This window comes from Gekko japonicus, unplaced genomic scaffold (genome assembly GCF_001447785.1).
Source record: "Gekko japonicus isolate JY-2015 unplaced genomic scaffold, Gekko_japonicus_V1.1 scaffold776, whole genome shotgun sequence".
In the NCBI taxonomy this organism is placed as follows: Eukaryota; Metazoa; Chordata; class Lepidosauria; order Squamata; family Gekkonidae; genus Gekko; species Gekko japonicus.
Window position 1 is genome coordinate 55484 of NW_015161428.1, and position 22473 is coordinate 77956.

The 22473-nt window shown below is 50.2% G+C and overlaps 1 protein-coding gene across 1 annotated transcript in view; it reads left to right on the forward strand.

The window, feature by feature from the left end:
- Window positions 1–22473, forward strand: part of MAP3K14 (mitogen-activated protein kinase kinase kinase 14) — a 43890-nt gene that overhangs the window by 15097 nt on the left and 6320 nt on the right. The window contains exons 3-12 of the mRNA XM_015428949.1: window positions 946–1012; window positions 2516–2720; window positions 4034–4621; window positions 7778–7915; window positions 10873–11002; window positions 12784–12915; window positions 13246–13350; window positions 16773–16936; window positions 17224–17374; window positions 21231–21551. Of these exons, the coding sequence (XP_015284435.1) occupies window positions 946–1012; window positions 2516–2720; window positions 4034–4621; window positions 7778–7915; window positions 10873–11002; window positions 12784–12915; window positions 13246–13350; window positions 16773–16936; window positions 17224–17374; window positions 21231–21551 (2001 nt within the window). The remainder of the gene's footprint in view (window positions 1–945; window positions 1013–2515; window positions 2721–4033; window positions 4622–7777; window positions 7916–10872; window positions 11003–12783; window positions 12916–13245; window positions 13351–16772; window positions 16937–17223; window positions 17375–21230; window positions 21552–22473) is intronic.

Consider the following 22473-nt stretch of genomic DNA (forward strand, 5'->3'; position numbering starts at 1 on the left):
GCTTCCTTGCACTCCCGCTGGCCTTGCAGGTCCACCGCCGGGCCCCTCATGGGGCTCAGCGCTGCAGTGCCGGCGCCGGCGGCTGGGACCGTTGGGGGTGGTGTGTGTGGCCTTATGACACACTTCCGGTGATGTCAGAGGGTGTGGCCTTATGACACACTCCCGGTGATGTCAGGGGGTGTGGCATATGCTAATGAGTTATGCTAATGAGTTCCCCTAGCTCTTTTTCTACGAAACGATCCCTGGAGAGGATGATCTTAGCATCTTCATTAAGTGGATGTTGCACAGTACACTGTTCCAAGTGCAATGATTTGTAACTATTGAGATTTACAATAAACGGAGAGTCCCGACAACACCAGCTATGGCAGTCTGAAAATCAACTTACCCCACATTTGTAAGAACATCAGAAGAGCCCTCTGGATCAGTCCAGTGGTCGCTCTGGTCCAGCGTCTTGTCTCCCGCCAGGCCTTCCCCTGACGTTGCCTCCTGGCACCGATGTTCAGAAGTGTGCTGCCTCCAAATGTGAAGGTTCCCTTCAGTCACCATGTCTAGTCGCCACTGTTAGACCTCTCCTCCATGTGTCGGTCTGACCCCTTTCAAATCTCTCTGTGCCTGTGGCCCTGCCTACGTCCTCTGGCAGCGAATTCCACATTTTAATCATTTGTGACTGAATTCAGTAATGGAGTGCTTTGTTCGCATTGCATTCTGGTTTCTCGTTTTTGTGCAGAATTTATTTTGTGAAAACCTTGGATTCTGTGGTTTGTGTTTTTGTTTTGTTTTGCAGATTGTTTTCTTTTTTTTTTATGGTGTGTCTTAGGAGTCCAGTCCTGTGTTGTTGTTGTTATAATACAGTACTCCAATAGGGACATTGATCTTTGTGATGTCATGGTGGTTGATTTTCTCTTTCACTCTGTCACCACATTTGTCTTCTTTTCTTTCCTACAGGTGAGAACAGCCAAGAGTTCAGCCCCACTTTTTCTGGAAGGCCTTTTATTGCTTGTAAACGATACAGGTAATGAGAGGGTCTGGGGTACCCAGAGGATTATTGTGCAGTGACGACCTCAAATATCTTTTGTAACGCAAGGAGGCAGGCACAGCATTTAAGAGTTTTTGCAGATGGGAATGTCAGGGTTTGTGAAGCACCCTCTTCAGAACAGGTTTGGGGACAAGAAATGTGTGCCCAAGGTATCAGCCTTTTGGGGTCCCAGCAGGTAGATTCTATCTCTGTACCGGGGTGTGCAGTCCCACTGCTCCTTAGTTGCAGTCGCAAGGGAGTGTTCAGCTGTGTTTTGGCAGGGCGTGCTCTTTGCTTAACGTGGGGCAGCTGCAAGGTCCAGGAGGGACCCCGAAAAGAGCGCTAGAGTTCGCAGTTCCTGGTCAAGTTGAAGTGGGAAAGATTCCCTGAGGACGAGGCTTTTCAAAATGACGGTTCTGATTAACAGAAAGGAAGGAAAAGATGGAGTGTGTGGAGGGAATTCAAGATCACAGTGTGGGATGGAAAACATATCTTGATTCCAGGAAGCCACTCTGTAGGGTCCTTCTTACCATTCGTTTTGTACCTGAGTTCCAGCAGTAAAATATAAAAAGCATAGGGCTTGTTTCCAGTTCTGTTTCATGAAATGTCCCCCCCCATGCCAATCAACCCTACTTTTTGCTGTGGGGTGTCTCCTTTATGAATTGAGCCCCACCCGTCAGGTATCCTCTTGAGAAGTGATGACATCACTGGCAGCAAAGAAGGGGGGAGCGTGACAAGTTGGTGGAGAATGCGGGCACGCCAGACCCGCTAGGTAGGCCATCCCCCCGCATACCTACTCCTCAGGGGTGGCTGCCACCTAGAGAGCTCACGGGCCACAAACCCCCCCCCCCCGAAGCCGGTACTCGACAGACCTCATCCTCAAGTCAGGACTCCGTCAAGGCATGGCCCGACGGAGGAAGCCCTGTGACCCCCACCATGGACTTCACACAATTTGGTCAATGGTTGGCGGAGCACCAAGCACAATTGCTGCGAGACCTGTCGCAGCAACAACAAGCGGCACAGGCTTCTCTGGTGCGGGAGTTACAGCAGGCAGTGGTGGTCCGCCCGGTGCCGGGTGGCGGCGGCGGACCAGTCACCGCTGGCCGCGGCCTGTGGCCGTCCCTCACAAACTTAGGACCAGAAGATGAAATAGAGGCTTATTTAGAGGCCTTCGAGCGGGTGGCGGAAGCATCCCAGTGGCCGAAGGAACAGTGGGCACCTGGCTGTGTTGGAATCAAAATGTCAACACGATAGTGGAGCAGGCAGGAAGGCTCTGCCCTGATTGGAACAAAACCTTTGGAGCCAGCCTGTTAGGGACCTGTGCACTTACAAAAGGCCATTCAGAGCCATTTTTCAGCCCCAAAGCTGCCGTTTTTCACGTTGTGGTCCCCACCCCCACCCCCGAGATGCCGTTCTGATGTATTCTGCCTCATAGTTTCAGTCCATGTTCTTTCGTTGCTGCTTGGCTTTTTAAGATAAAATCCCCATGTCCTTTGTCAGCCGGTCTTGCAGTCTCGATCAGATCCCCAACAATGTGGCCCGCGCAACCGAGGGGAAGATGGCCCCAGCCTATCGGAGGGCCCTGCACCGCGGCAAAGCACGGAAGAACCGGAAGAAGAAAAAGGCCCGCCTGACGACGACCCCTGCCCCAACTCGGAAGCCAAGGACCCCCGAGCAGGAGAGCTGTGTGCCTGTCCCAGTGCAGGTGTGGTGTCTCCGTTGCCTCCTACGTGTCTTAATCAAACCCAGGATACAGATCCTCTTGTCTTCCGGCCAAGCTAGACCTCACAGTTTGAACACAGTAGACCTGACCCGGTTTTCAGGTTGTCAGTTACACGTCAGCAGCTAGAAACTAATCTTTCAGCTGTGCAGGGCCCTGCTTCAGGTCAGGATCACAGCGTGGGGGCAGAAAGGGCTTCATCTCTCCCCCCTCCCCCGTTATTTTGCTGAGCTGAAGCAGCCTTGGGGGGGTGCTGTTTTTCCTCCTGGGGGCTGCATATGCACCCCTGTTGTATTTATGCAGCCACCCACGAGGCAAAGAGCACCTCCCCAGGTCCATTTTGGGTCAACAAAACCAGGTGGGGATGGGGGTGGAAATTTGTAATGTCTAGTTTGTACCTGAATGGTTGCAAGCTCCATATCGGGGGAAATGGGGGCTGCTCTTGCCGAAGTCAGGGTGGGATTCAGCGCTCCCTAAACTTCCCCTTTCTGTTCTGCCCCCTTGGTTACAGCCCCTCCCACTCAGGGCCGTGCTCTTCTCTCTGTTTCCCGGAAGGCTGGCAGAAGGTGTTCAGGGTAGGAGCCCCTGAATACCGAAATGGGTTTTGAAGTGGGGGCTGCACACCCATCTGTAATGCAAGAAGGGGATGGGCTGTCTGCACCCACATTACTGCCCCGGGGCCTTTTGCCAGTCCTGGGTCTTTCCCATCGTTCACCACGATAAGGAATAATGAGGACTATGAGGATCAATGACACATCAACAGAACGAGCAGTGGCTTGGATCAGTGGTCATTTCCGTGGACGGAAGGGATTTCCGTCTGCAGAGCCTGCCTTCCCTCCTTCCCCCTTCCCACTGTGGCCCCGAATGGTGGTCCTGGGGCACGGGGGGGGGGGCTCCTGGGAAGCATATGGGTGGGGGGAGGATGGGAGTTCTGTTGCAGGGAAAATCACACTCCTCTATCTGCAGGAATTTTCCCCTGGGTCCAGCCTTATTATTTTCAGCTTCCTAGTTCAGTGTGTGTGCTTGTCCAGTGGCTCGCATCCACTCTCAGACGCACTCCCTCGGGCGTAAATTCTCTGGAGTGGAAGGACGGGGTCAGAGAAATCGTGGGCACTTGATTTGCTGATTTTCTAAAAAAATTACCCTGAATCAGGTATTTGGGAAGTAGTAATGCACTTTTGGCCCGGTGCACAGCTGGCTTGTAAATTGGGGTGTGTGTGTGTGTGTCCCAATCCTGTCAGTTGGGGTCTTCGGCATGCCACTCACAGCCAAGCACCTTTGTTTCCCTTTCCCTTTAGGAGGATGACTCCCACTTGGGCACCTTCTTCAGCAGCAGTTCATGGTGTTTGGAGTCACGCAAGGATCTGGCCTGCGATCTTGACCCTTCCGATAAACCTGGCGGTGTCCTCCGTCCTGGCAAGCTGCCCTTGCTGAAGGACCACGGCAAACTAGAGCTGTACAAGCTGATCAGCCCCGCTCAGTGCCTGGACCATGTCTGGAAGTGCCACACTCAGGACAATTTAGCCCGTCCATCAGAGACCCTGGGCTTCAGTTATGGCAAGTTCTCCCCTCCTTTCCGTGACCGTGGTGACTGGCTTCCTGCCTTGAGACTTGGCCCTCTGGAGACGTATCTCTTTGACGACCTTTCGCGTGCCAACGTTGAGCGTCACCTGTCAGGCCTGAGCTTGGAGCAGAGCTTCTCCAAATGCAGCCATCAGTCCTCCAAAGCCACCTCAGACTTTGTAGAGGAATTCCTGGTAGATGCATTGAAAGGAAGCGTCGTTCTTGGAGAGCCGAGGAACTTGGCTGGTTTGGCCAAGACTTGGCAGGGATGTGGATCGGGCTCCAAGGAGACGGATGAGAATGAAGGTGTGCTGCTGATAGAGGTGAGTTTCTAGAGCCAGGTAACATATAAGAACATAACACAAGGAGAGCCCTGCTGGGTCAGACCAGTGAGGGTCCATCTAGTCCAGCATCCTGTCTCACACAGGGGCCAAATGGTTCCTCTGAAGGCCCAACAAGAGGACACAGAGGCCGAGGCCTTCCCCTGACGTTGCCTCCTGACTCTGGGATTCAGAGCATTAGTGCCTCGGGATGCCATATATGTACTTCATGGGGCAGGTGATACTGCTAAGTATGGAAAGTAGAGACATACATCTGTACGTTCCCTCGGGCCAGGTTTACGTGGTTACTCCAGACTCGGTAGTGCTACATAGCTCCGACTTCTTGAACACTATCAGTTCAGCCAAGTGGTGCGGCTTGCCTGTGTGACTCCTTCCTTGGCTAGAAATTAAACCACCACCACCACCAAAAAAATTCCAAATACAAAAGCAGCTGGTATGTTTAAGGAAAGGTGAGGCTACAAGTCTGTTTTTTGATGTGCTAGATTTCAACAGACAAGGAGAGAGAGAGAGAGAGAGAGAGTGTGTGTGTGTGTGTGTTGGGAGGGAGGCGGCAGATTCAAACATGCGACTTCCTCCGTGTGTGACCTCCAGTGGGTACAGTTCAAGAAGGCTGTTCTGTATGATGGATGTGCATTCTTAATTTTATGAAGCCCTTGGTTCGCCTTAACTTCTGCAGTGAAAAGGGGAAGTACGTGCTCTTCTATTGAGAAACGTAACTCCCTCCGTTCTTGCGTGGTTCATTCACATGTGAATGTTACTGTAGCAGAAGTGATTCTTTTTTTTTTGGCCTACCTCCTCTCCAGAAAGCAAGGAAGGGCTGAGTTTCCATGATTATACCCTGTTTATATTTTTATGTACCCCCCTCCCCCGCAAACCTTTTCCCCATATGGTCCCAAGGTAGCTTAGAACAAAGAAAATCAATCATCTCTTATCTGATGGAAATCCCAAGATTACCCTCCAAGTAACCAGTTTCTGTATGGTGATACTCAGATCATGGAAATTCTAAGGTAGCTAGTCAGATATAGCAGATTGGTATCAGACTAAATTTTAATTCTGCTTTCAATGTTTCACTGATGTATTTTAAAATCCTGGAATATTGTAAAGGCGTTCTTCTTTTTGTATGACTGGTCTGAGGACTGTAGAAATAAACTGACCGACTGAAAATCAATCAGTTTAACCAGTACACATAAGCAGTAACTAAAAGACAAAATCTCCTTTCAGAAGCCTGCCAGTTATGGGAAAGATTGTCTTGAAAACTTGAGCCGTGCATCGTTCCTGGAAGCCCGGCGAATCAGAAGGCTTCCAGATGTGGTGCCGGAAGGCTGTTCCGTCATGAAGGAGGCAGCCGTAGAGACAGGCTGGGAATAGGCTGTCTGAACTGCCCGTGTGAGGGGACAGCTGGGAGACTGGGAGGTCGGAGTAGCCACCTGGGAAGAGGTGGTCCTTCAAGTCCTAGGTCAAAAAGAACAAAGTTTGAGTCTAGTGGCATCTTTTAGACCAGCAAAGTTTAATTCTGGCCATAAGCTCTCGTGTGGGTATAAATACATGAAAGCTTATACCCCAAATTAAACTTTGTTGGTCTTGAAGGTGCCGCTGGACTCAAACTTTGTGCCGTTGCTTCAGACCAACACGGCTGCCCACCTGAAACTAGGTCAGAAAGGGCTTTAGAAGTGAGCATCGGCGGCTTGCATTGAACCCGGAAACGTACCAGCAGCCAAGGCAGTGGAGTCTTAGCTCTGGCTGATTCCAGCTGACAGATGCGCTACTACATTTTGTTCCAGTTGTCTTTGGATTCTTTTTTAAGGGCAGCCCCAGGTAGAATGTGTTACAGTAGCCGGAGACTGAGAGACTGCAGTAGCATGAATCAGTGTGGCCGAGTCAGTTTTGTCCAAAAAAGAAAAAGAGAGGGAGCAAACCTCCATGCAAGACGAAGCTGGGGAAGCCATTCTTGGCACGTGATCTGCCAAGGGCAGCTGCACAACCGTTTGTGCCTTTTTACGTGTTCTTCCTGGGGGTTGGGGGGTGGGGAGAAGTGCTGGATCTGCCTTTGAAGGCAGGAGACGCCACTGAATGGCTTGTGGTGCTGGGGTCCCCCAACCTTTTTGGAGCCTGCGGGAAATCCTGGAATCCTGGCATCTTGTGGGTGGGCGCAGCCACAAAATGGCTGCCACATCTTACTTTTTTAAAAATCTGCCCAGCCCATCAGAAGCCTTGCTGGGTAAAAGCCCCACTTGGCCCTGTCCATGTTCTGAAAGCACTTGGCAGGTGCCAGGAAAGGTGGGCACCGTGTTGAGGACCCCTGTTCTAGTCTCTATCAACAGAGGCTATGTGCTCAGATGTCTTGCGTCAGCGCCACATAATATGACCTTTCCTTCCCTCCGCCCCAAAAATTGATCTTCTGCCTTCAAGGGCAGCCCCACCTAAGGTGTGTAGTCCAGCCTAGAGGTTATAGTTGTTGCCTGGATCACTGTGGCAAGACCAGCAGCGTCTGAAAGGGGAACTGACCGACATACCCAACCGTGCATGAAAACTGCAGCAGCCACGCCAGTCTGTTCTTCCGAAAGCAAGGCGGAGTTTAGGAGCACCCTTAACTTCTTTACTCAGCTGGATAAGAATAACTTTATCCCCTCCAAAAGAGCATGGGTCCAGTAGTGCCTTAAAGACGAACAAAATGTGTGGCAGGGGATGAGGTTTCGTGAGTCACTGATCTATACCTGAGGTTTTGTGAGATTCCCGAAGGAGTGAGCAGTGCCTTACGAAAGCTCTTCTCCTGCCACGATTGTTGTTCGTCTTTAAGGTGCTACCAGACCCTCGCTCTTTTCTGCTGCTACAGGCAGACTTAACACGGCTACTCATCTTGATCCGTCTCCCTCCAAAGGATGCATCAATCCGCCCTACTTCCCAGTTGACTCTTATCTTTCCTACCAGCGGCCCCTCCATCTTGTGTGGCTCCTATCTTGGCGTGCTCCATTTGAACTCAGCGCCCAGATCCTGGCCTTGGAGAGAGCCCCCTGCTTCCGGAAGCCCCATTAGAGAAGTATGAGAGCTGAACGTCATCCACATGCCGTGATGACGCTCAGCTCCGAAGCTGTCCTCGCTTTGTGCTTGTTTCAAATCCTGTTTTTCTTTTCTCAACAGAAACTCAAAGCCGTGGACTATGAGTACCGTGAAGAGGTTCACTGGTCCAAGGGCCAGGGTTTCCTCGGCATGGGATCCTTTGGGGAGGTGTACCAAGTAAAAGACAAGCAGACAGGCTTTCAGTGTGCAGCCAAAAAGGTAGGCAGATGTGTGTGGGCTGGTGCATTTGTACTTGGAGGCTAATGGGAGAATGAAATTGAAAGGGGGAACCAGAAGTCCTTCCCTTTTCTTTGGAACTGCCAAGCTGTTTCTGCTGTTGAGTTTGCCGTAACTTGTTTGTTGCTGATCTCAAGGTCAAGCGAGAAGGCGTTGCCATGGCTATGCCAGACAGTGAAACCTCTGCCTTGAGTGGGCGGTGGGTGCAGCAGGTTATGTGCTGGGAGGAATGCAGCTCTGGGAAGTCCAAAATAATGGCCTGCGGGGTGTGATTTTTCTTTCTTTCTTTCCTTCCTTCCTTGAATGCAATTTTGAGCTCCAAATGGGACATTTTGACTGTTGGAGATAACATTTAAAATACGGAAATGTTCACTAAGAGTGTCTTGTCTGGCACGGTGGCAAAGGGAAGTTCTTGCAGTCGCAGGCCTGGGCTGCTACGTAACATCAGCAGTTTGGGTCAATGGTTTGTATTCAGCCCTTCCTCCGAGGCCCCTGCGGTACTGCTAGGTGCCTTCCTACCCCATTATTGGCCAGGCTCAAGCCTGCTTAGAAATGGAAACAGGGGTGTGTTCAGAGCAGGGTTATTAATGGCACCTGATTCTGAGGAGACAGATCGACAAGACAGAGTTTGGAATTGTGTTTCACCGATGTGCCAGTATGCGGAGGCCCTTCTAGTAACTTGACATGTATCCACTATTCTCTCCCCGGATGCCTCCCTCCCTGCTCTGTAGGCTCCTCTGTTCCTTCCAGTTTCATGTTCTAAGCCGAGCAAACTTCGATGGGGCGGGCGTCCAAGTGACTCATATTTTCCTCCTTATCTTCAGCAGACTGTATGCTGGGCTGTTTTCTCTTCAGCTCTCCTCTTGTTCCTAGCAAAGCTGCCATAGTAAATAAAAAAAAGAGACAGTCCTACGCAGGGTGGATTTTCAAATGCCTGTGTTCAAGGAGTCACGGTCATTTAATTCGGCCTAGCGAGTTAGCTCGTGGGGTGCTGTGTGCAGATACCAGCTAGCTTCACTGTCTTTGTGACTGCATTTTTTAACTTAAAGGCCTGCAAGAAGAGGCTGGACTGGCCTGTTGAAACCAGATCTCCCCCCCCCCTACTAGGTTTGATCTTCTGGGCTCCTTTTTTTGTCTTCCAAAGTTCTCTTTGCCTGCCCACAGCTCATCTTCCTTTCTTAATTTAATATTTACTTAAAAGGCTTATATGCCTTCCTTTCTGCCCACAGGGCTACTGAGGCAGCTCAGTTAGGGTTGCCAAGTCTAATCTTCTTACCGGCGGGGGATCGTTGCCGGGCTCTGGGAGCTTTCTTCTGATGCGCGCGCAAAGTGCGCCCGTGCTGCCAGCACATCCCGGAAGTGACGCGCGACATCGATCACGTTGGGGGGGGTGGCCCCGATCATCGGAGGGGAAACCATAGAGTTTTCCCTCTGACGATCGGGGCCACCCCCCCCCCAACGTGATTGATGTGCCACGCTGCGCTTCGGGGGGCGGAGTTCCCCCCTGGGGCCCGATTTCGCGGCCCCCGGGGCCCGATTCCGCGGCGGCGGAAATCGGGCCTCCAAAGCGGGGGTTTGCCCACCCCCCACCCCCACTTGGCAGCCCTAAGCTCAGTTGTGGTTCTTTTTAGCTCCACTTCCCACCACTATGTCAAATCCCAATTTTCTGTTTTCTGCTTGCATCTGGCTCCTTTAGCCATCCTCACTCCCGGCTGGCTTCCTGGCTTTCCCATAAACCAGTGCGATATCACAGTATACAAATTCACAGAAAGGAAGCAAACACTATAAATAACGCAGACCACATTTGCTCAAAAGTCATGCAAAACAGAGGTAGTTTATATAAGAATAACAGAGGACCGCATATATCAGTAAAATAAATTTACATCATACAATGTACAGGTCCATGAGTAGTGCTAGTCCATAAATGGTACATAGATAACAATAGTGCAAGTCCATAAATGGTACATAGACAGGACGAAGACTCCGGATTTAGATCTTCGTTTTGATAGCTCTTCTTCAAGAAGTTCATACTACTTCATAAAGTACTCATAATGTACATAATGTACAGAAGACTTTGAAATGGTATATGTAGGAGGAAAAATCCTTCACACAGCACTCAGTGTATAAAAGCCTTCAGACCAGTATTATAGGAGAAAATTCAATCCTATTATAATCATTCACAGCCGGGCACCCGATCAGCAAAGGAACAAACTTTTCAATAGTCAGTAATAATTGAAGAAGAGCTGTCGAAACGAAGATCTAAATCCGGAGTCTTCGTCCTGTCTATGTACCATTTATGGACTTGCACTATTCTTATCTATGTACCATTTATGGACTTGCACTACTCATGAACCTGTACATTGTATGATGTAAATTTATTTTACTGATATATGTGGTCCTCTGTTATTCTTATATAAACTACCTCTGTTTTGCATGACTTTTGAGCAATTGTGGTCTGCGTTATTTATACAGTGTTTGCTTGCTTCCTGGCATTCCCAGCATGCTTTTCTTCCCATTTAGTCTTCTGCTTGATGTGTGGGCCTTTTTAGCAGTCTCTTTCCACCGGCAGCCACTTCTTCCATTGTCTTCACCAAGCTTTCCCTGCGGAAAGCTTGTGTCTGCTCTCCCCCTGGGATTTCTTTCTCGCCTGCTTTGACGGGTGCCTCCGCCCATTCGTTCCCCCCTGTACTTCTCACCGTGAAATACCTTGGCTTCTCTTCCCTCCCACAAAGCTCCCCGTCTCCATGGGCCCTACATAAAGGGTTATCGTGCTGTTGTTTTTTGTCTCCTTCAGAGAAGTTATTCTGGGCAGAGGTCTGGACTACATGATATCCAGGTCATTTTTTTTTTTTAAAGCCTGTGATTTGTGTGTCAAAGCCACTAAAGTCAATGAGCACTGTATATGCCTGAACAATTTGCCTCTGTCCTTGTTTCTTCAGGTGCGCGTTGAAAACTTCCGTGCAGAGGAGTTGACGACATGCACCGGGGTGGCCCATGCCAAAATCCTTCCCTTGTATGGAGCAGTGAAGGAAGGCCCGTGGGTTACTATTTTCATAGAACTGATGGAAGGTATGTGACCAAAGGTGGCAAAAAACCCGATGGCCTCGGTGTGGCTCACATCAGTCAGTGCTCAAGTCGCCCCTGGCCAATGAAAACAGCCAGGCAAGGTCTGTCCTGCGTTGTGTAAACAAAACCGGCTTCCTCGTCCTCAGAGGTCGGCTGTCTTTTTGATGCGACGGCTGTTCTGGCCAGTGGTTTTATCTTCTGGTTTTCCACGAAACCCAAGGTTGATGTCTCTGCTTTGCTTTTTACCTTTTTTCATTCCAGATCGAGGGTGGGTGCTTGGAATTTTTTTGTGGTGCACAACCAAAATGTTCCCCCAGTTTACCTTTTGTCTCAGAAGCAATGCTGAGCGCGGGGGGGGGGGGGGGGGGGGGGTTGCATGGAACTTCAGAGGCGTAGGCGGCCAAAGTAGAGGAGGACGTTAGAGAACATCCCGCCTCACTCTCCAGCTCCCAAGTTGGGGAGAAGGCACCAGGCCTCCTGGGTTCGCATGGAACTTAGCAGGCATTTCCTGTGTGCTGCTCGGCTTCAGAAGATCTCCGGAGCTGAAGAGGAGGCCCCCCTGCTGCCACTTGCCCATCTTCCCCCTCCCCATGGCCCACTTTGACTTCAGCCGCGGCCCCCACCTAGAAATGTGAAGGCCCGGGAAAAAAATGGAAAAATTCGGGGGGGAAATCTGTTTTTTCCCGTTTTTTCCTGAAGCTTTTTTTTGTTTTTTTCCAAAAAATTGGAAAAATTGAAAAAAGAAAATAAATTTTTTTGATTGTGGAATGTTTTATTTTAACATGATGAATAAAATATTTTAAGACAAGGTGTTCAAATATTTTCCAAATCATTTCATTCATATATATATATATATAGATATAGATATAGATATAGATATAGATATATATAGATATATATATATGGTATCAGATTGATCTAATTTCTGTGCACTGAGGACAAGCAAGACCTAGGTTACAAACTGAACTCTCCAATGCAAGAACAAGATGCATTTCTTCCTTTAGGAGGTTTCAGTTTTGTTTTTGCATGTGGGTGGGTATTCTGTTTATAATAATTGTTTGGCTACACTATATTTTTAATATACTAGTTGTGATAATTTCATGTCAAGTAAAAATGTCCATAGTCATATTTTATGTTCCTAAAGTAACAGAATGACTTTCAATCTAGAAAAGACAAAAGAAATGCATTTTTTTTCAATTTTTCCGAAAATGTCAATTTCCCCCCGAAAAAACCCGTTTTTTTTCCCGAGCTTCAAAATTTCCGGAAATTTTACATCTCTACCCCCACCCTTTTACCTCACCCCCTTTCTGTTCAAGGCAGCCAGTCCTGAGCGCGTGCCGCCACCTCCTTTCTTCCCAGCCTCCACCAGTGCTCTGCCAGCTGTAGAGGACGCTGCATATGCACACACATACCCCACCCCAGCTCCAACGGCTTGGGCCAGAAGGGATGCATTGCAGAGGCACTCGTGGCAGGCAGCGGGGTACTGGGTGGTGCCGGGAGGGGAAGTGAGAGATGCCACAGCTCCGTTTGTGTAGAAGGACCCAGGAAGGTCTTTTTCATGCCCTCCAGTGGCATTAGGGGTACTCGCCAAGGAGGCATGAAGATTTGCCGATCTCTTTTTTACAAACGGTTTAGATGGTGTTGCGCTTTAGATTCAGGAGCCTTGGTCTCTGTGCGCGTGCGTCTTTGCATTGTTTTTTCCTTTACTGTGGTGACCGAGCGTTGAGGTCTTTTGGTGTAGATTTTGCCGCCTCGAGCGGATGGTGACGAATCCTTCCCCGCAGGTGGGTCGCTCAGCCATCTGCTCAAGCAGTGTGGTTCCCTGCCGGAGGACAGGGCCCTGGACTACCTGGCTCAGGCGCTGGAAGGCTTGGCGTACCTTCACTCTCGCAACGTCCTCCATGGCGACATGAAAGGTATGTGTGCCGCTTGTTCGCTAACTCTGGGATGGCTGGGAGTTGGCACCAGGACACATTGGCTCCTGTGTGGATGCTGAAGCCTAATTTTTAAAAAGTTTAGTCTGATTTTTTTTTTACGTGACATCCTGATTTTTTTTATGGGGCAGTGGTTCTGGGGGTGCCCTTTTGTCAGGTCCGCCCCGCTTTGACAGGTGAGCCCCGCCCCGCCCGAACCCGAGCCCTGTTGTTCAGAAAGAGGCTGAGGAGCCTCACTACGGAGCAGGCCTTTGTCATTGTGTGGCCTTGCCTGAGTCCCCTGAGTGGCCGCGGTGTCCTTTCTCTTGCCAGCCGACAATGTCCTCTTATCCAGTGACAGAAGCCACGCCGTTCTCTGTGACTTTGGCCACGCGGCTCACCTCCGGCCAGACAGCACTGGGAAGTATGTGGTGACAGGTAAGTCGTGACGGATCCTTCAAAACAGTGGAAGGTGCATCCCTTGAAACCCAAGTCTGGACTCCTCCTTGCGTTACGTTTACTAAGCACCCGGGGCCAGCTCTGAGAACAGATATTTTAGGGGGTGGTAGCCAGGGCTATTTTGGGGCAGGAACGCACAGGAACGGAGTTCCGGCTGGCTCCCGAGTTGGCCACGCTCAGCAGGCACTCATTAGCATAAAAGGCCACACCCAACAGCAGAAACCCATTAGCATATTAGGCCACGCCCCTGACAGCACAGCTCATTAGCATATTAGGCCAAAAAAAGGCCCTGGGTTTTGACAACACACAAGGTAAACAGAATAAGAAGGGAAAGGTGGGTGTGGCTGGATGACCACACTTCTGGTAACATGGGGGTACGTCCTAATGTGCTAATGAGTGGTGCAGTCAGGGGGCGTGGCCTAATATGCTAACGAGTTCCTGCTGGACTTTTTCTACCAACAAAGCCCTGGTGGTAGCCAATGCTCCCTCTCAGCTGCGGAGTCCTGTGAGCAAAACATTCTACTTTGTGAGCTGCTGGCATTAAAGTTGTGAGCGAGCGATTGGGCTACTGCATCAATCAGTTTGCTCTGGAGCCCTCCTTCCCGAGCGATGACAAAAATCTGTGAGCCGGAGGCTAAAAAACTGAGCTAGCTGACACTAACTCAGCTTAGAGGGAACACTGGTGGTAGCCAATCCTCCCTCTCAGCTGCGGAGTCCTGTGAGCAAAACATTCTACTTTGTGAGCTGCTGGCATTAAAGTTGTGAGCGAGCGATTGGGCTACTGCATCAATCAGTTTGCTCTGGAGCCCTCCTTCCCGAGCGATGACAAAAATCTGTGAGCCGGAGGCTAAAAAACTGAGCTAGCTGACACTAACTCAGCTTAGAGGGAACACTGGTGGTAGCTTTCCCACCTTGCCTGTGGTTACTCCTGTAAGAAGAGACACATAATACCTGTCCCATGCCTCCGTATCGTCCTTATCATTACACTTAGGCATTCCAAGCACCAGGGCTCTTTTTGTAGAAAAAGCCCAGCAGGAAATCATTAGCATAATAGGCCACCCCCAACAACAGGAACTCATTAGCATAGTGGGCCACACCCCTGACAGCACAGCTCATTAGCACATTAGGCCACACACCCCATGTTACCAGAAGTGTGGTTATCCAGCCACACCCACCTTTTGCTTGTTACTCTGTTTACCTTGTTTGTTGTCAAAACCCAGGGCCTTTTTTTGGAGCAGGAACTCCTTTGCATGTTAGGCCACACACCCCTGATGTAGCCAATCCTAATGAATTTCTGCTGTTGGGTGTGGCCTATTATGCTAATGACTTCCTGCTGGGCGTGGCCAACTCCGTTCCTGTGAGTTCCTGCCCAAAAATAGCCCTGCTAAGCACCATGTATAGCCCATGCATTTCAAAAGAGCAAATCTAAAAAAAATTAAGTTCAACACCCAAGCAAGTCCACCTTAGGTAGCTTGTATCAATTTTGCAAATAGACTTATTTTGCATAATTCTTTTTTGTAGGAGAGGCAATACCCTGGGCCACTCCCTGATTTGTCTGAGTCTCTGAGCCATCAGACGCTGAGGGCTAGATGACACACGTATGTTTTTTAACAGACCCAACTTGCTTTCCCTGCAGCCAAGCAGCAGTTGTGGGGAATGTTGTTTGCAGATCTGCAGGGGCCCGATTCAGGTTGGTACTACAGTATGGGGGGAGAAGGGGCTCCTCTTCCCCCCTACTCTGTTTTCCTAAGCTGAAATAACCCATTTTGGAGCGACACGTGCAGCATTCTGCACATATGCTGCTCTGAAGTGGGACAGAGAGATCCCCCCGGGGGCAGTTCTGGCTTGGAAAAACAGCATGGCAGGGGGAGGCAGGGACCCCTCCTCCCCGACTCAGCTTCTGTGGCATTGGCCCTGACAAGTAGCCCTAGGGTAGGGTTACCAAATGACCTCTTTTTGGAGGACATGTCCTCTTTTTTTATGGCGTCTGTACCCTTTTGGGATCTTTTTTAAAAAATGGATGAAAATGTCCCCTTTTCAGGACGGAAGGTTAAAAATAGGGCTGTGCAAAAAAAAAATCACAGTATTTTTCGAGGTTGGGTATATTGAACCCAAAAAATATCGGTATCGCCCAATATTCCTGAATCCCAATACTAGTATGGTATTCGGATTTGGTAAATTTATTTTTTGGCTCCATTATACTGTATGGGGACCATGATAGTCGGTGGTCCCCATAGGGTATAATGGAGGATACCCCAGTCCAATGAGGCTTCCCTCGCCGCTCTGCCCCTTCTGAGTGCCTGAAACAGCTGCCGCCCCGACAGCTGCAAACCTGGAAACATTTTCCTTTGGGAAGGCTGCTCACTTGACTGGTGGCGGTCGTTGGTTTAAAACGTTTACGTGGCGTGCTTATTTATTTGGAATATTTGTTAAAAAAAAAGGCACACTCCTTCTTTGTTCAAGGCAGCTTTCCAGAATGGATTGAAACATTAAAGATTAAAGGCAAATAAAATAAAATAAAATAAAAACTCCAAAAAACCTCCCTCTCGATGGATGTCAAAATAGCCCTGGCAAACAAGCAGGCCCCTAAAGCATCTCAGAAAGACCCCCAGGGAAGGGGCCCCTCCCCTCCCCTCCCCTCCCCAGGGAGCCCGTTTCACAGAGTGGGGCCGTGCTTGAAAAGGCCCAGGCTGTGGTTGATGTGGGGGGTGGGGTGGAGCAGCAGGTGGCAGCAGTGGATGGGACTGTCTTTCAGATATGTGGGGGCCCCAGCCTGTGAAGGGCTCTGAAGGATATCCCCTTGAATTGAACAAACTGGCAGTCGATACGGCTGTTTCAAAACGGGCAAGATCCGTTCCTGTCAGCTAGCCCCAGTAATCATCAGGCTGCTGCTCTCGGGATCAGCTGCAGTTTCTGAGTTGCCTTCAAGGGCAATCCAGCTCAGGGCGTGTGACAGCGACCCAGCCGTGAGGTGACAGAAGCACGAATCAGAAGGGAGAGAAGGGGGGCAGCCTGGGTGGGGGGCGCTCTGACAATGCCTTCCTGTGCTGGGAGCCCCCTCCGCCTCTTCCAAGCAACTTGCAAACATCTGACCCTTGCAGCAAGACTGCTGCCAAGTCACCCACTCCCATGAGCATCATACTCGAGGGGTTTGTTTTATTTTTGGCTTATGGTTTTCATGGTTGCATTGGTTTCTGATTTGTGAGTGGTCTCCAGCGGGTCTCTAGAGAGGCAGCGCATCCATGCTGTGACTGAATAGACACACACAGACACCCCACTCTGCTCCTCTATTCAAGGAGGCCTTGCCCCTTTTTCGAACCAGCTGTGAGTGCTTGCTTCTGCCCCGCGGGCTCCATCCACCAAGTCTGTAGAAAGCAGCTCTCTCCCTGTTGCCTTTCCAGGGGATTATGTCCTTGGCACGGAGACCCACCTGGCCCCTGAGGTGGTGATGGGAAAGTGTTGCGACTTGAAGGTGGACGTCTGGAGCAGCTGCTGCATGTTGCTGCATCTGCTGAACGGGTGTCACCCATGGACCCGGTACTTCAATCACCCTCTGTGTCTCAAGGTAAGCACCTGTTTGCAAGCTGGTTGTGAAGCCCTGGCTGAGGGACAGGTCTGCCTAAGCATGCCGTGCACATGGGCAGAGACTAGGGGACGCCGGGAGCCCTGAAAGGCTGGTCATTTCTGTACTTATTGCTTGTTATATTTGCTCCTGAGCACAATTCGAAGTGCTGGTTCTTTCCTTTCAGGCCCTAAGTAGGCTGGGGCCGGGGTACTTGAAGGACCCTCGCTCGTGGAGATCCTCTTCCTGGGTTCCAACCTTTTCCTCTTCTCCATGTTTCTATATTACAGATAGCCAAAGAACCACCCCCTCTGAAGGAAATCCCGCCCTCCTGTCACCCATTCACTGTGAATGTGATTCAGGCCGGCCTGCAGAAGGAGCCCCAGAAGCGGGCTGGTGCCGCAGAGCTGAGAGTTAAAGCCTGTGCAGCTTTGGAACAGGGTGAGCACATTTCTGGCTCTGGGTAACTGGAGTCCACCTTTTGCTGGGCACGAACACCCGCTTGTTTCTCTGCGCATGATGAGGTCTCGTGCCAGGAATCTCAAAGCGGTGGGAGTGGGCATGGCCTTGGTCGTGTACCATTTTGCTTTCACTGTACTGTGGTGGTGTAAATTCACTATATGGATGATGTTTCCTTGGTTATGAGCTGCACTTGTGAAGAAATTGTGGCTGTCCTTAAATGCAGAAGCTCCTACAGTCCTACAAATGGTACCAGTTGGGAACATCTGTATATCTCTAGCCATTATGGAGACCTTGGGTTCTGTTATTAGAGAGTCAACATGGAATGTTTCCTTCGGGAGTTGATTAAGAAGTGATTGATAAAAAAAATTGGGATTGCTACACACGCAGATAAAGCAAGTATCGTGAAACGAATTGTTCGTTGCACAGTATTCGTTAGCGTGTGAGCGATGATAGAAGACAATTGTCTACAGAAATTACTACAGCAGACATTTTTGCAACTTATCTTTATTGACTCTTCATTATTCTCGTCACGGATGTTGTTTTTGGAATTCCACTATCTCTAGCCAATAGATGTGGCTTCCTTTCTTATAGAATTGATTGTGGAGCGCAGAGAAGGCGGAGGTTTTGCATAACTTTGTGGCCCGGGGGAGGAGGGGTTTTTCCCCCGTAATTCTTCATAGTCGTCGTAAATAATTGGCTGGAAATTCCTCATCATTTAATGGCAGTGGTGTTTGCTGTTTATTCCAATGGTCCAGATATCCTTTAGAGCAGGGGTGTCAAACATGAGGCCCAGGGGCTGGAATCGGCCCGTCCCAGGCTCTTATGCAGCCCGTGAGCAACTAGTACAAGGGAGGAAACAGGAGACTGCTCGGGGGGTGGGGGGTGGGCGGAGCCACTCTGATTGTGGCTTCAGCATGGTGGAACAACCTCGTCTGCAGCAGTCAAGCAGCGTGGGAGCGTCTGCCCAGTGCTGCACCGCTGGCTCTCCAGTCCGCCCATGTGGGTCTTCCTTCGCACCCCCCTCCCAGCCCGTGGGGCCTTGCAGTGAGGATACACCAACTCGGGGCTCACCAGCTGCTGTCTTTTATACAGTTTATATCCTTGGTACCTGGCATTACTCTTTATGGCACACACGACCCAGCCTGGCAAACTGACATTTATGTCAGATCCGGCCCTGGTAACAAATGCGTTTGACACCTCTGCTTTAGAGCCTTTGAACAGAATATGCCTTTGTCTGTGCACATCCCTTGATATAGGATAAATTGATTTTTTTTTTTTTTTTAAAAGGGATTGTTGCCGTGAAATTATGTGGCGTGCAACTCATGGCAGGTTAGCTATCCCAGAGTGCCCTGTCAGCCCCTGTGACTGAAGTTGAGAAGCAGCATAACGGCCCATCTGCGTATCGTGCCGAATGAGCCAGGGCACAGATTCTGCACTGTGCACCTTCCGTCTGCCGTGGGGACGGGGGGAACATGTCTGAATGCCGCGCCATAAGGCGTTCCCTGCACGTACTAAACTGGCACACCAGGGGGGCAGCGTTTGTGTAGTCTTAAAGGCTTCTTTTAAAGAGTGCAAAGTCTGCCCCGGTGAACAGAAGGGACCACAGGCTCTGGCAAAAGAAGTGTGCGTGTGAAAAGAGAAATTGGGGGGTGGGTTGCTCAAAGCTTCAAGACAAACAATAAACATTTAAAAAATATATATCCAGTCTGGGACTTAGAAAAGAGGAAATTGGGGAGGGGGGTAGAAGTTTGTGAAATTATGCATGGGATGGAGAGAACGGACAAAGAGGAATTTTTCTCCCTCCCTCCTGAAATACTAGAGCTGTAGGGCATCCACTGACGCCGATGGGGCAGTAGGTTCAGGACAGAGGGAAGGAAATACTACTTTACACAGAGAATGATTAAAATGTAGAATTTGCTGCGAGGATGTAGCGATGGCCACAGATATAGATGGCATTAAAGGGGGATTTGACAGATTCATGAAGGGAGTGGTCTATCAGTGGCTACTAGCCATGGTGACTAAAAGGAACCTCTACATCCAGAGGCATCCTTTGAATCCCAGAGCCAGGAGGCAACATAAGGGGAAGGCCTCAGCCTCTATGCCCCATTGTTGGCCCTCCAGAGGAATTGGTTGGCCACTGTGTGAGACAGGATGCTGGACTAGATGGACCCTCACTGGTCTGATCCAGTAGGACTTGTCTGATGTTCTTACTAGTTGGCCGCTTGTAAGAAGTAAAAATATGACTCCTCTCCTGTCTTTGCAGGTGAAAAGTACTTCCATGATTCTTTCACCTCATTAATTATTATGCGTAGATTAGTTCTTAGTCCTGCTAAAAGTTTTGCTTCTCCTTCATTATTGTGGAAATTGGGAGTGTACCAGAATTGTGTTCCAAATACACCTGATTGCCCAGTGTTTTGCCAAAAGTTAAAAGGAATTATAACCAAAAAATACAAGGAGATACACAGTCAGAGAGGCAAACGAAACAAAAACACTATACAGAAACAAACACAGTCCTTAAAATGTAATGGATGAAGTCGGATTCCAAGCGCTTCAAATAGTTGCGTTCCCTCCGGAGAGGCTCAGCAGTAGAAGGCAATGTGTAGCTCCCCAAGGCCAAGTAACCACAGTGTATTCTGTGGTTGCAATAGCACCACCACAACAACAAAAGAATGCACAATCACTACCTTCTGATATTTCTTAGCTCCACAAGGCAACAGTTCCAGCAATTCCCAATGTGGCAGCTAGCTTAGGGAACTTGTGTTTTGCTGATAGCTTTTTCAGGAGCGGAACCAAGTAATCCACTATAATCAGGAAAAAATACTCTCAAAAGGTTCAAAACTGGGCAGCCAGCTCCAATAGTCCCATCAGTTTCATTTTGTCTTTGTGAATGGAAGCTACACAGTGCCTACCACTGAACTATTTTGTACTATGTGATTTTTTGAATATGGTATTGATAGTAGGTTTGTATAATTTGTTTTGAGTGATTTGATTCACCACATCTATTTAACAAGAAGCACACTGAGTCTTCAGTAGAAATTTATTTATTTATTTAGATTTTTATCCCCCCCTCCCGGCCTAGGGCAGCTCACAACAGAATAAAATCTCAACGATACGGTCACATAAAACCATAATTTCATAAATACAGTATTAAAACTCAAACATAATAACATAATAAAGAGCTAGTACATTCCTTGGTCTCGGTTAACTCTTCGGCCTTCTGCGGCTCTGTAGGGTGATTCGCTCAGGCCGTGTTAAGGGGACCAGCGGGGCCAGGGTTCCGCTAGCATAGTTATTAGTTGCTGGCGGTAGAGGTGTTGGTGGTGGTGGCTCCGGAGGCCTGCCGGAAGAGCTCTGTTTTACAGGCCCTGCAGAACTGTGAGAGGGGGTCCCGCAGGGCCCTGATCTCTTCTGGGAGCTCGTTCCACCAGACTGGAGCCGCCACCGAAAAAGCCCTGGTGACCACCAGTCTGGCCTCCTTGAAGCTCGGGAGAGGCAGCCGATGATTCTGGGTCCCCGATTGCACTGTCCTCTGGGGTACGTGTGGGGAAAGGCGGTCCCTCGGGTATGCAGGTTAGCACATTTATTCATTGGTTACCGTACACAGTGTTTTTTGTTTCGTTTGCCAAAGCTAAAAGAAAGCATGGAGGACATTTCTTGTACGTGGCCTGGGAGGGGGGGGAAGCAGGAGGTTATCTGTCCCTTTCTCTTTGTTTTTTTACCAAGGTACCAAAACAAAAGTTCTGGCTCCGTCTTTGGAAGCCCCGTGCGTTCTCAGGGGTTCTGCATCCCCCCACCGGGGTTCTAACTTCCCTCCTTTGTGCCTCTTGTCCTTTAGTGGGGGGCCTGAAGAGCCCCTGGGGAGGAGAACGCAGAGAGCCCAGGCACCCCCCGTGGGCACCAAGCCCCACGTTCCCAGACCACCCACAAACAGCCGGGCCGGTGCCCGAGACTCCCGTGAGCCTCACACCATTTGCCAGAAGCCCCGGCCCACCCCTCAACCCTCAGGGACTACTGGAGAAGACCCAGTTCACCTCCTCGAGCCCGCGCAAGGAATGGTTGCAGCCGTGGGATTCTGCCCCGCTCGGCACCAAGCGAGGCAGCTGGCGAGACTGGCGAGACGCCACTTTGGAGCAGGAGTTCCAGCAGCTGGAACTAGGTAAGGATGGAGCTGCGCGCGGGTTTTCTTCTCGTAAAAATGTACCTCCGTTGGTCAGCTGCTTACCTGATCACCGGCTTGGGATGCCCTTTTACTTAGGCTTCCTCCTAGAGACATCCTCCACGGTTGGAGGGCTGTGTAGTGTGAACGGCAAGACATACGCAGCCGCTGGACTTTCTCAGCCGGTTTTGCCAGCCCCCCTCCCAAGCTCTCCCCCCCCCCCGGGTCCTCTCGCTAGCTATTCCAGCAAGGCAGGGGCTCCTTCACTAAGCTGTAGACCAAAAGTGAGAGAGGCCACCTTAAAAGGTCCAGCCTGGGGAGGGGGCCCCGGCACTTGTACCACTGTATCCTGCACCCAAATAGAGCTATTGCCGAGTGGAAGGGAAGGTCGCTGACAGAGCAGGACTGGACAGGTTTTAAAAATGAAGAGCCTGCCGTTTTCTTTGGGAAAATGGATGGGCGGTGAAAGCAGCTGTGGATTTGCTCATGGGCGAGCCCCGGGGTCTGCCTTAGGTCGCATCTCCAGGTCCAGAGGACAAAGCGAGGCCCAAGTAGCAGGGTCGGCACGCCACTGCAGCGCTTGCAGCCGGGGGGAGCCGGCCAGTGTAGTTTAGGCGCTCCGCTCACGCCCGGCAGCAGGGGAGGGGACTGCCACCCTTTCCCTGGCTCCAGCTGGTGGCGTGGGCCCCGGAGGGGGTGTTCCAAGGCATCATTCGTTGGCTTTCTTCAGCCTTGGCCTGAACCAGCCCTGCCAGCCTCTCCATGAGCAGAGGCGGTTGCTCTAGACCCAGGCTCCCAAACCCTCTTCCAGGGTGCCGGGGTTTCCTTGGTAGGCAGATCAGTGTGGGAAGGTCCTTTGGAGACACAAAGCTTTGGAAACCGCCAGATTCGGGGCAAATGGATTCCGCTCCTTAGCAGGAAT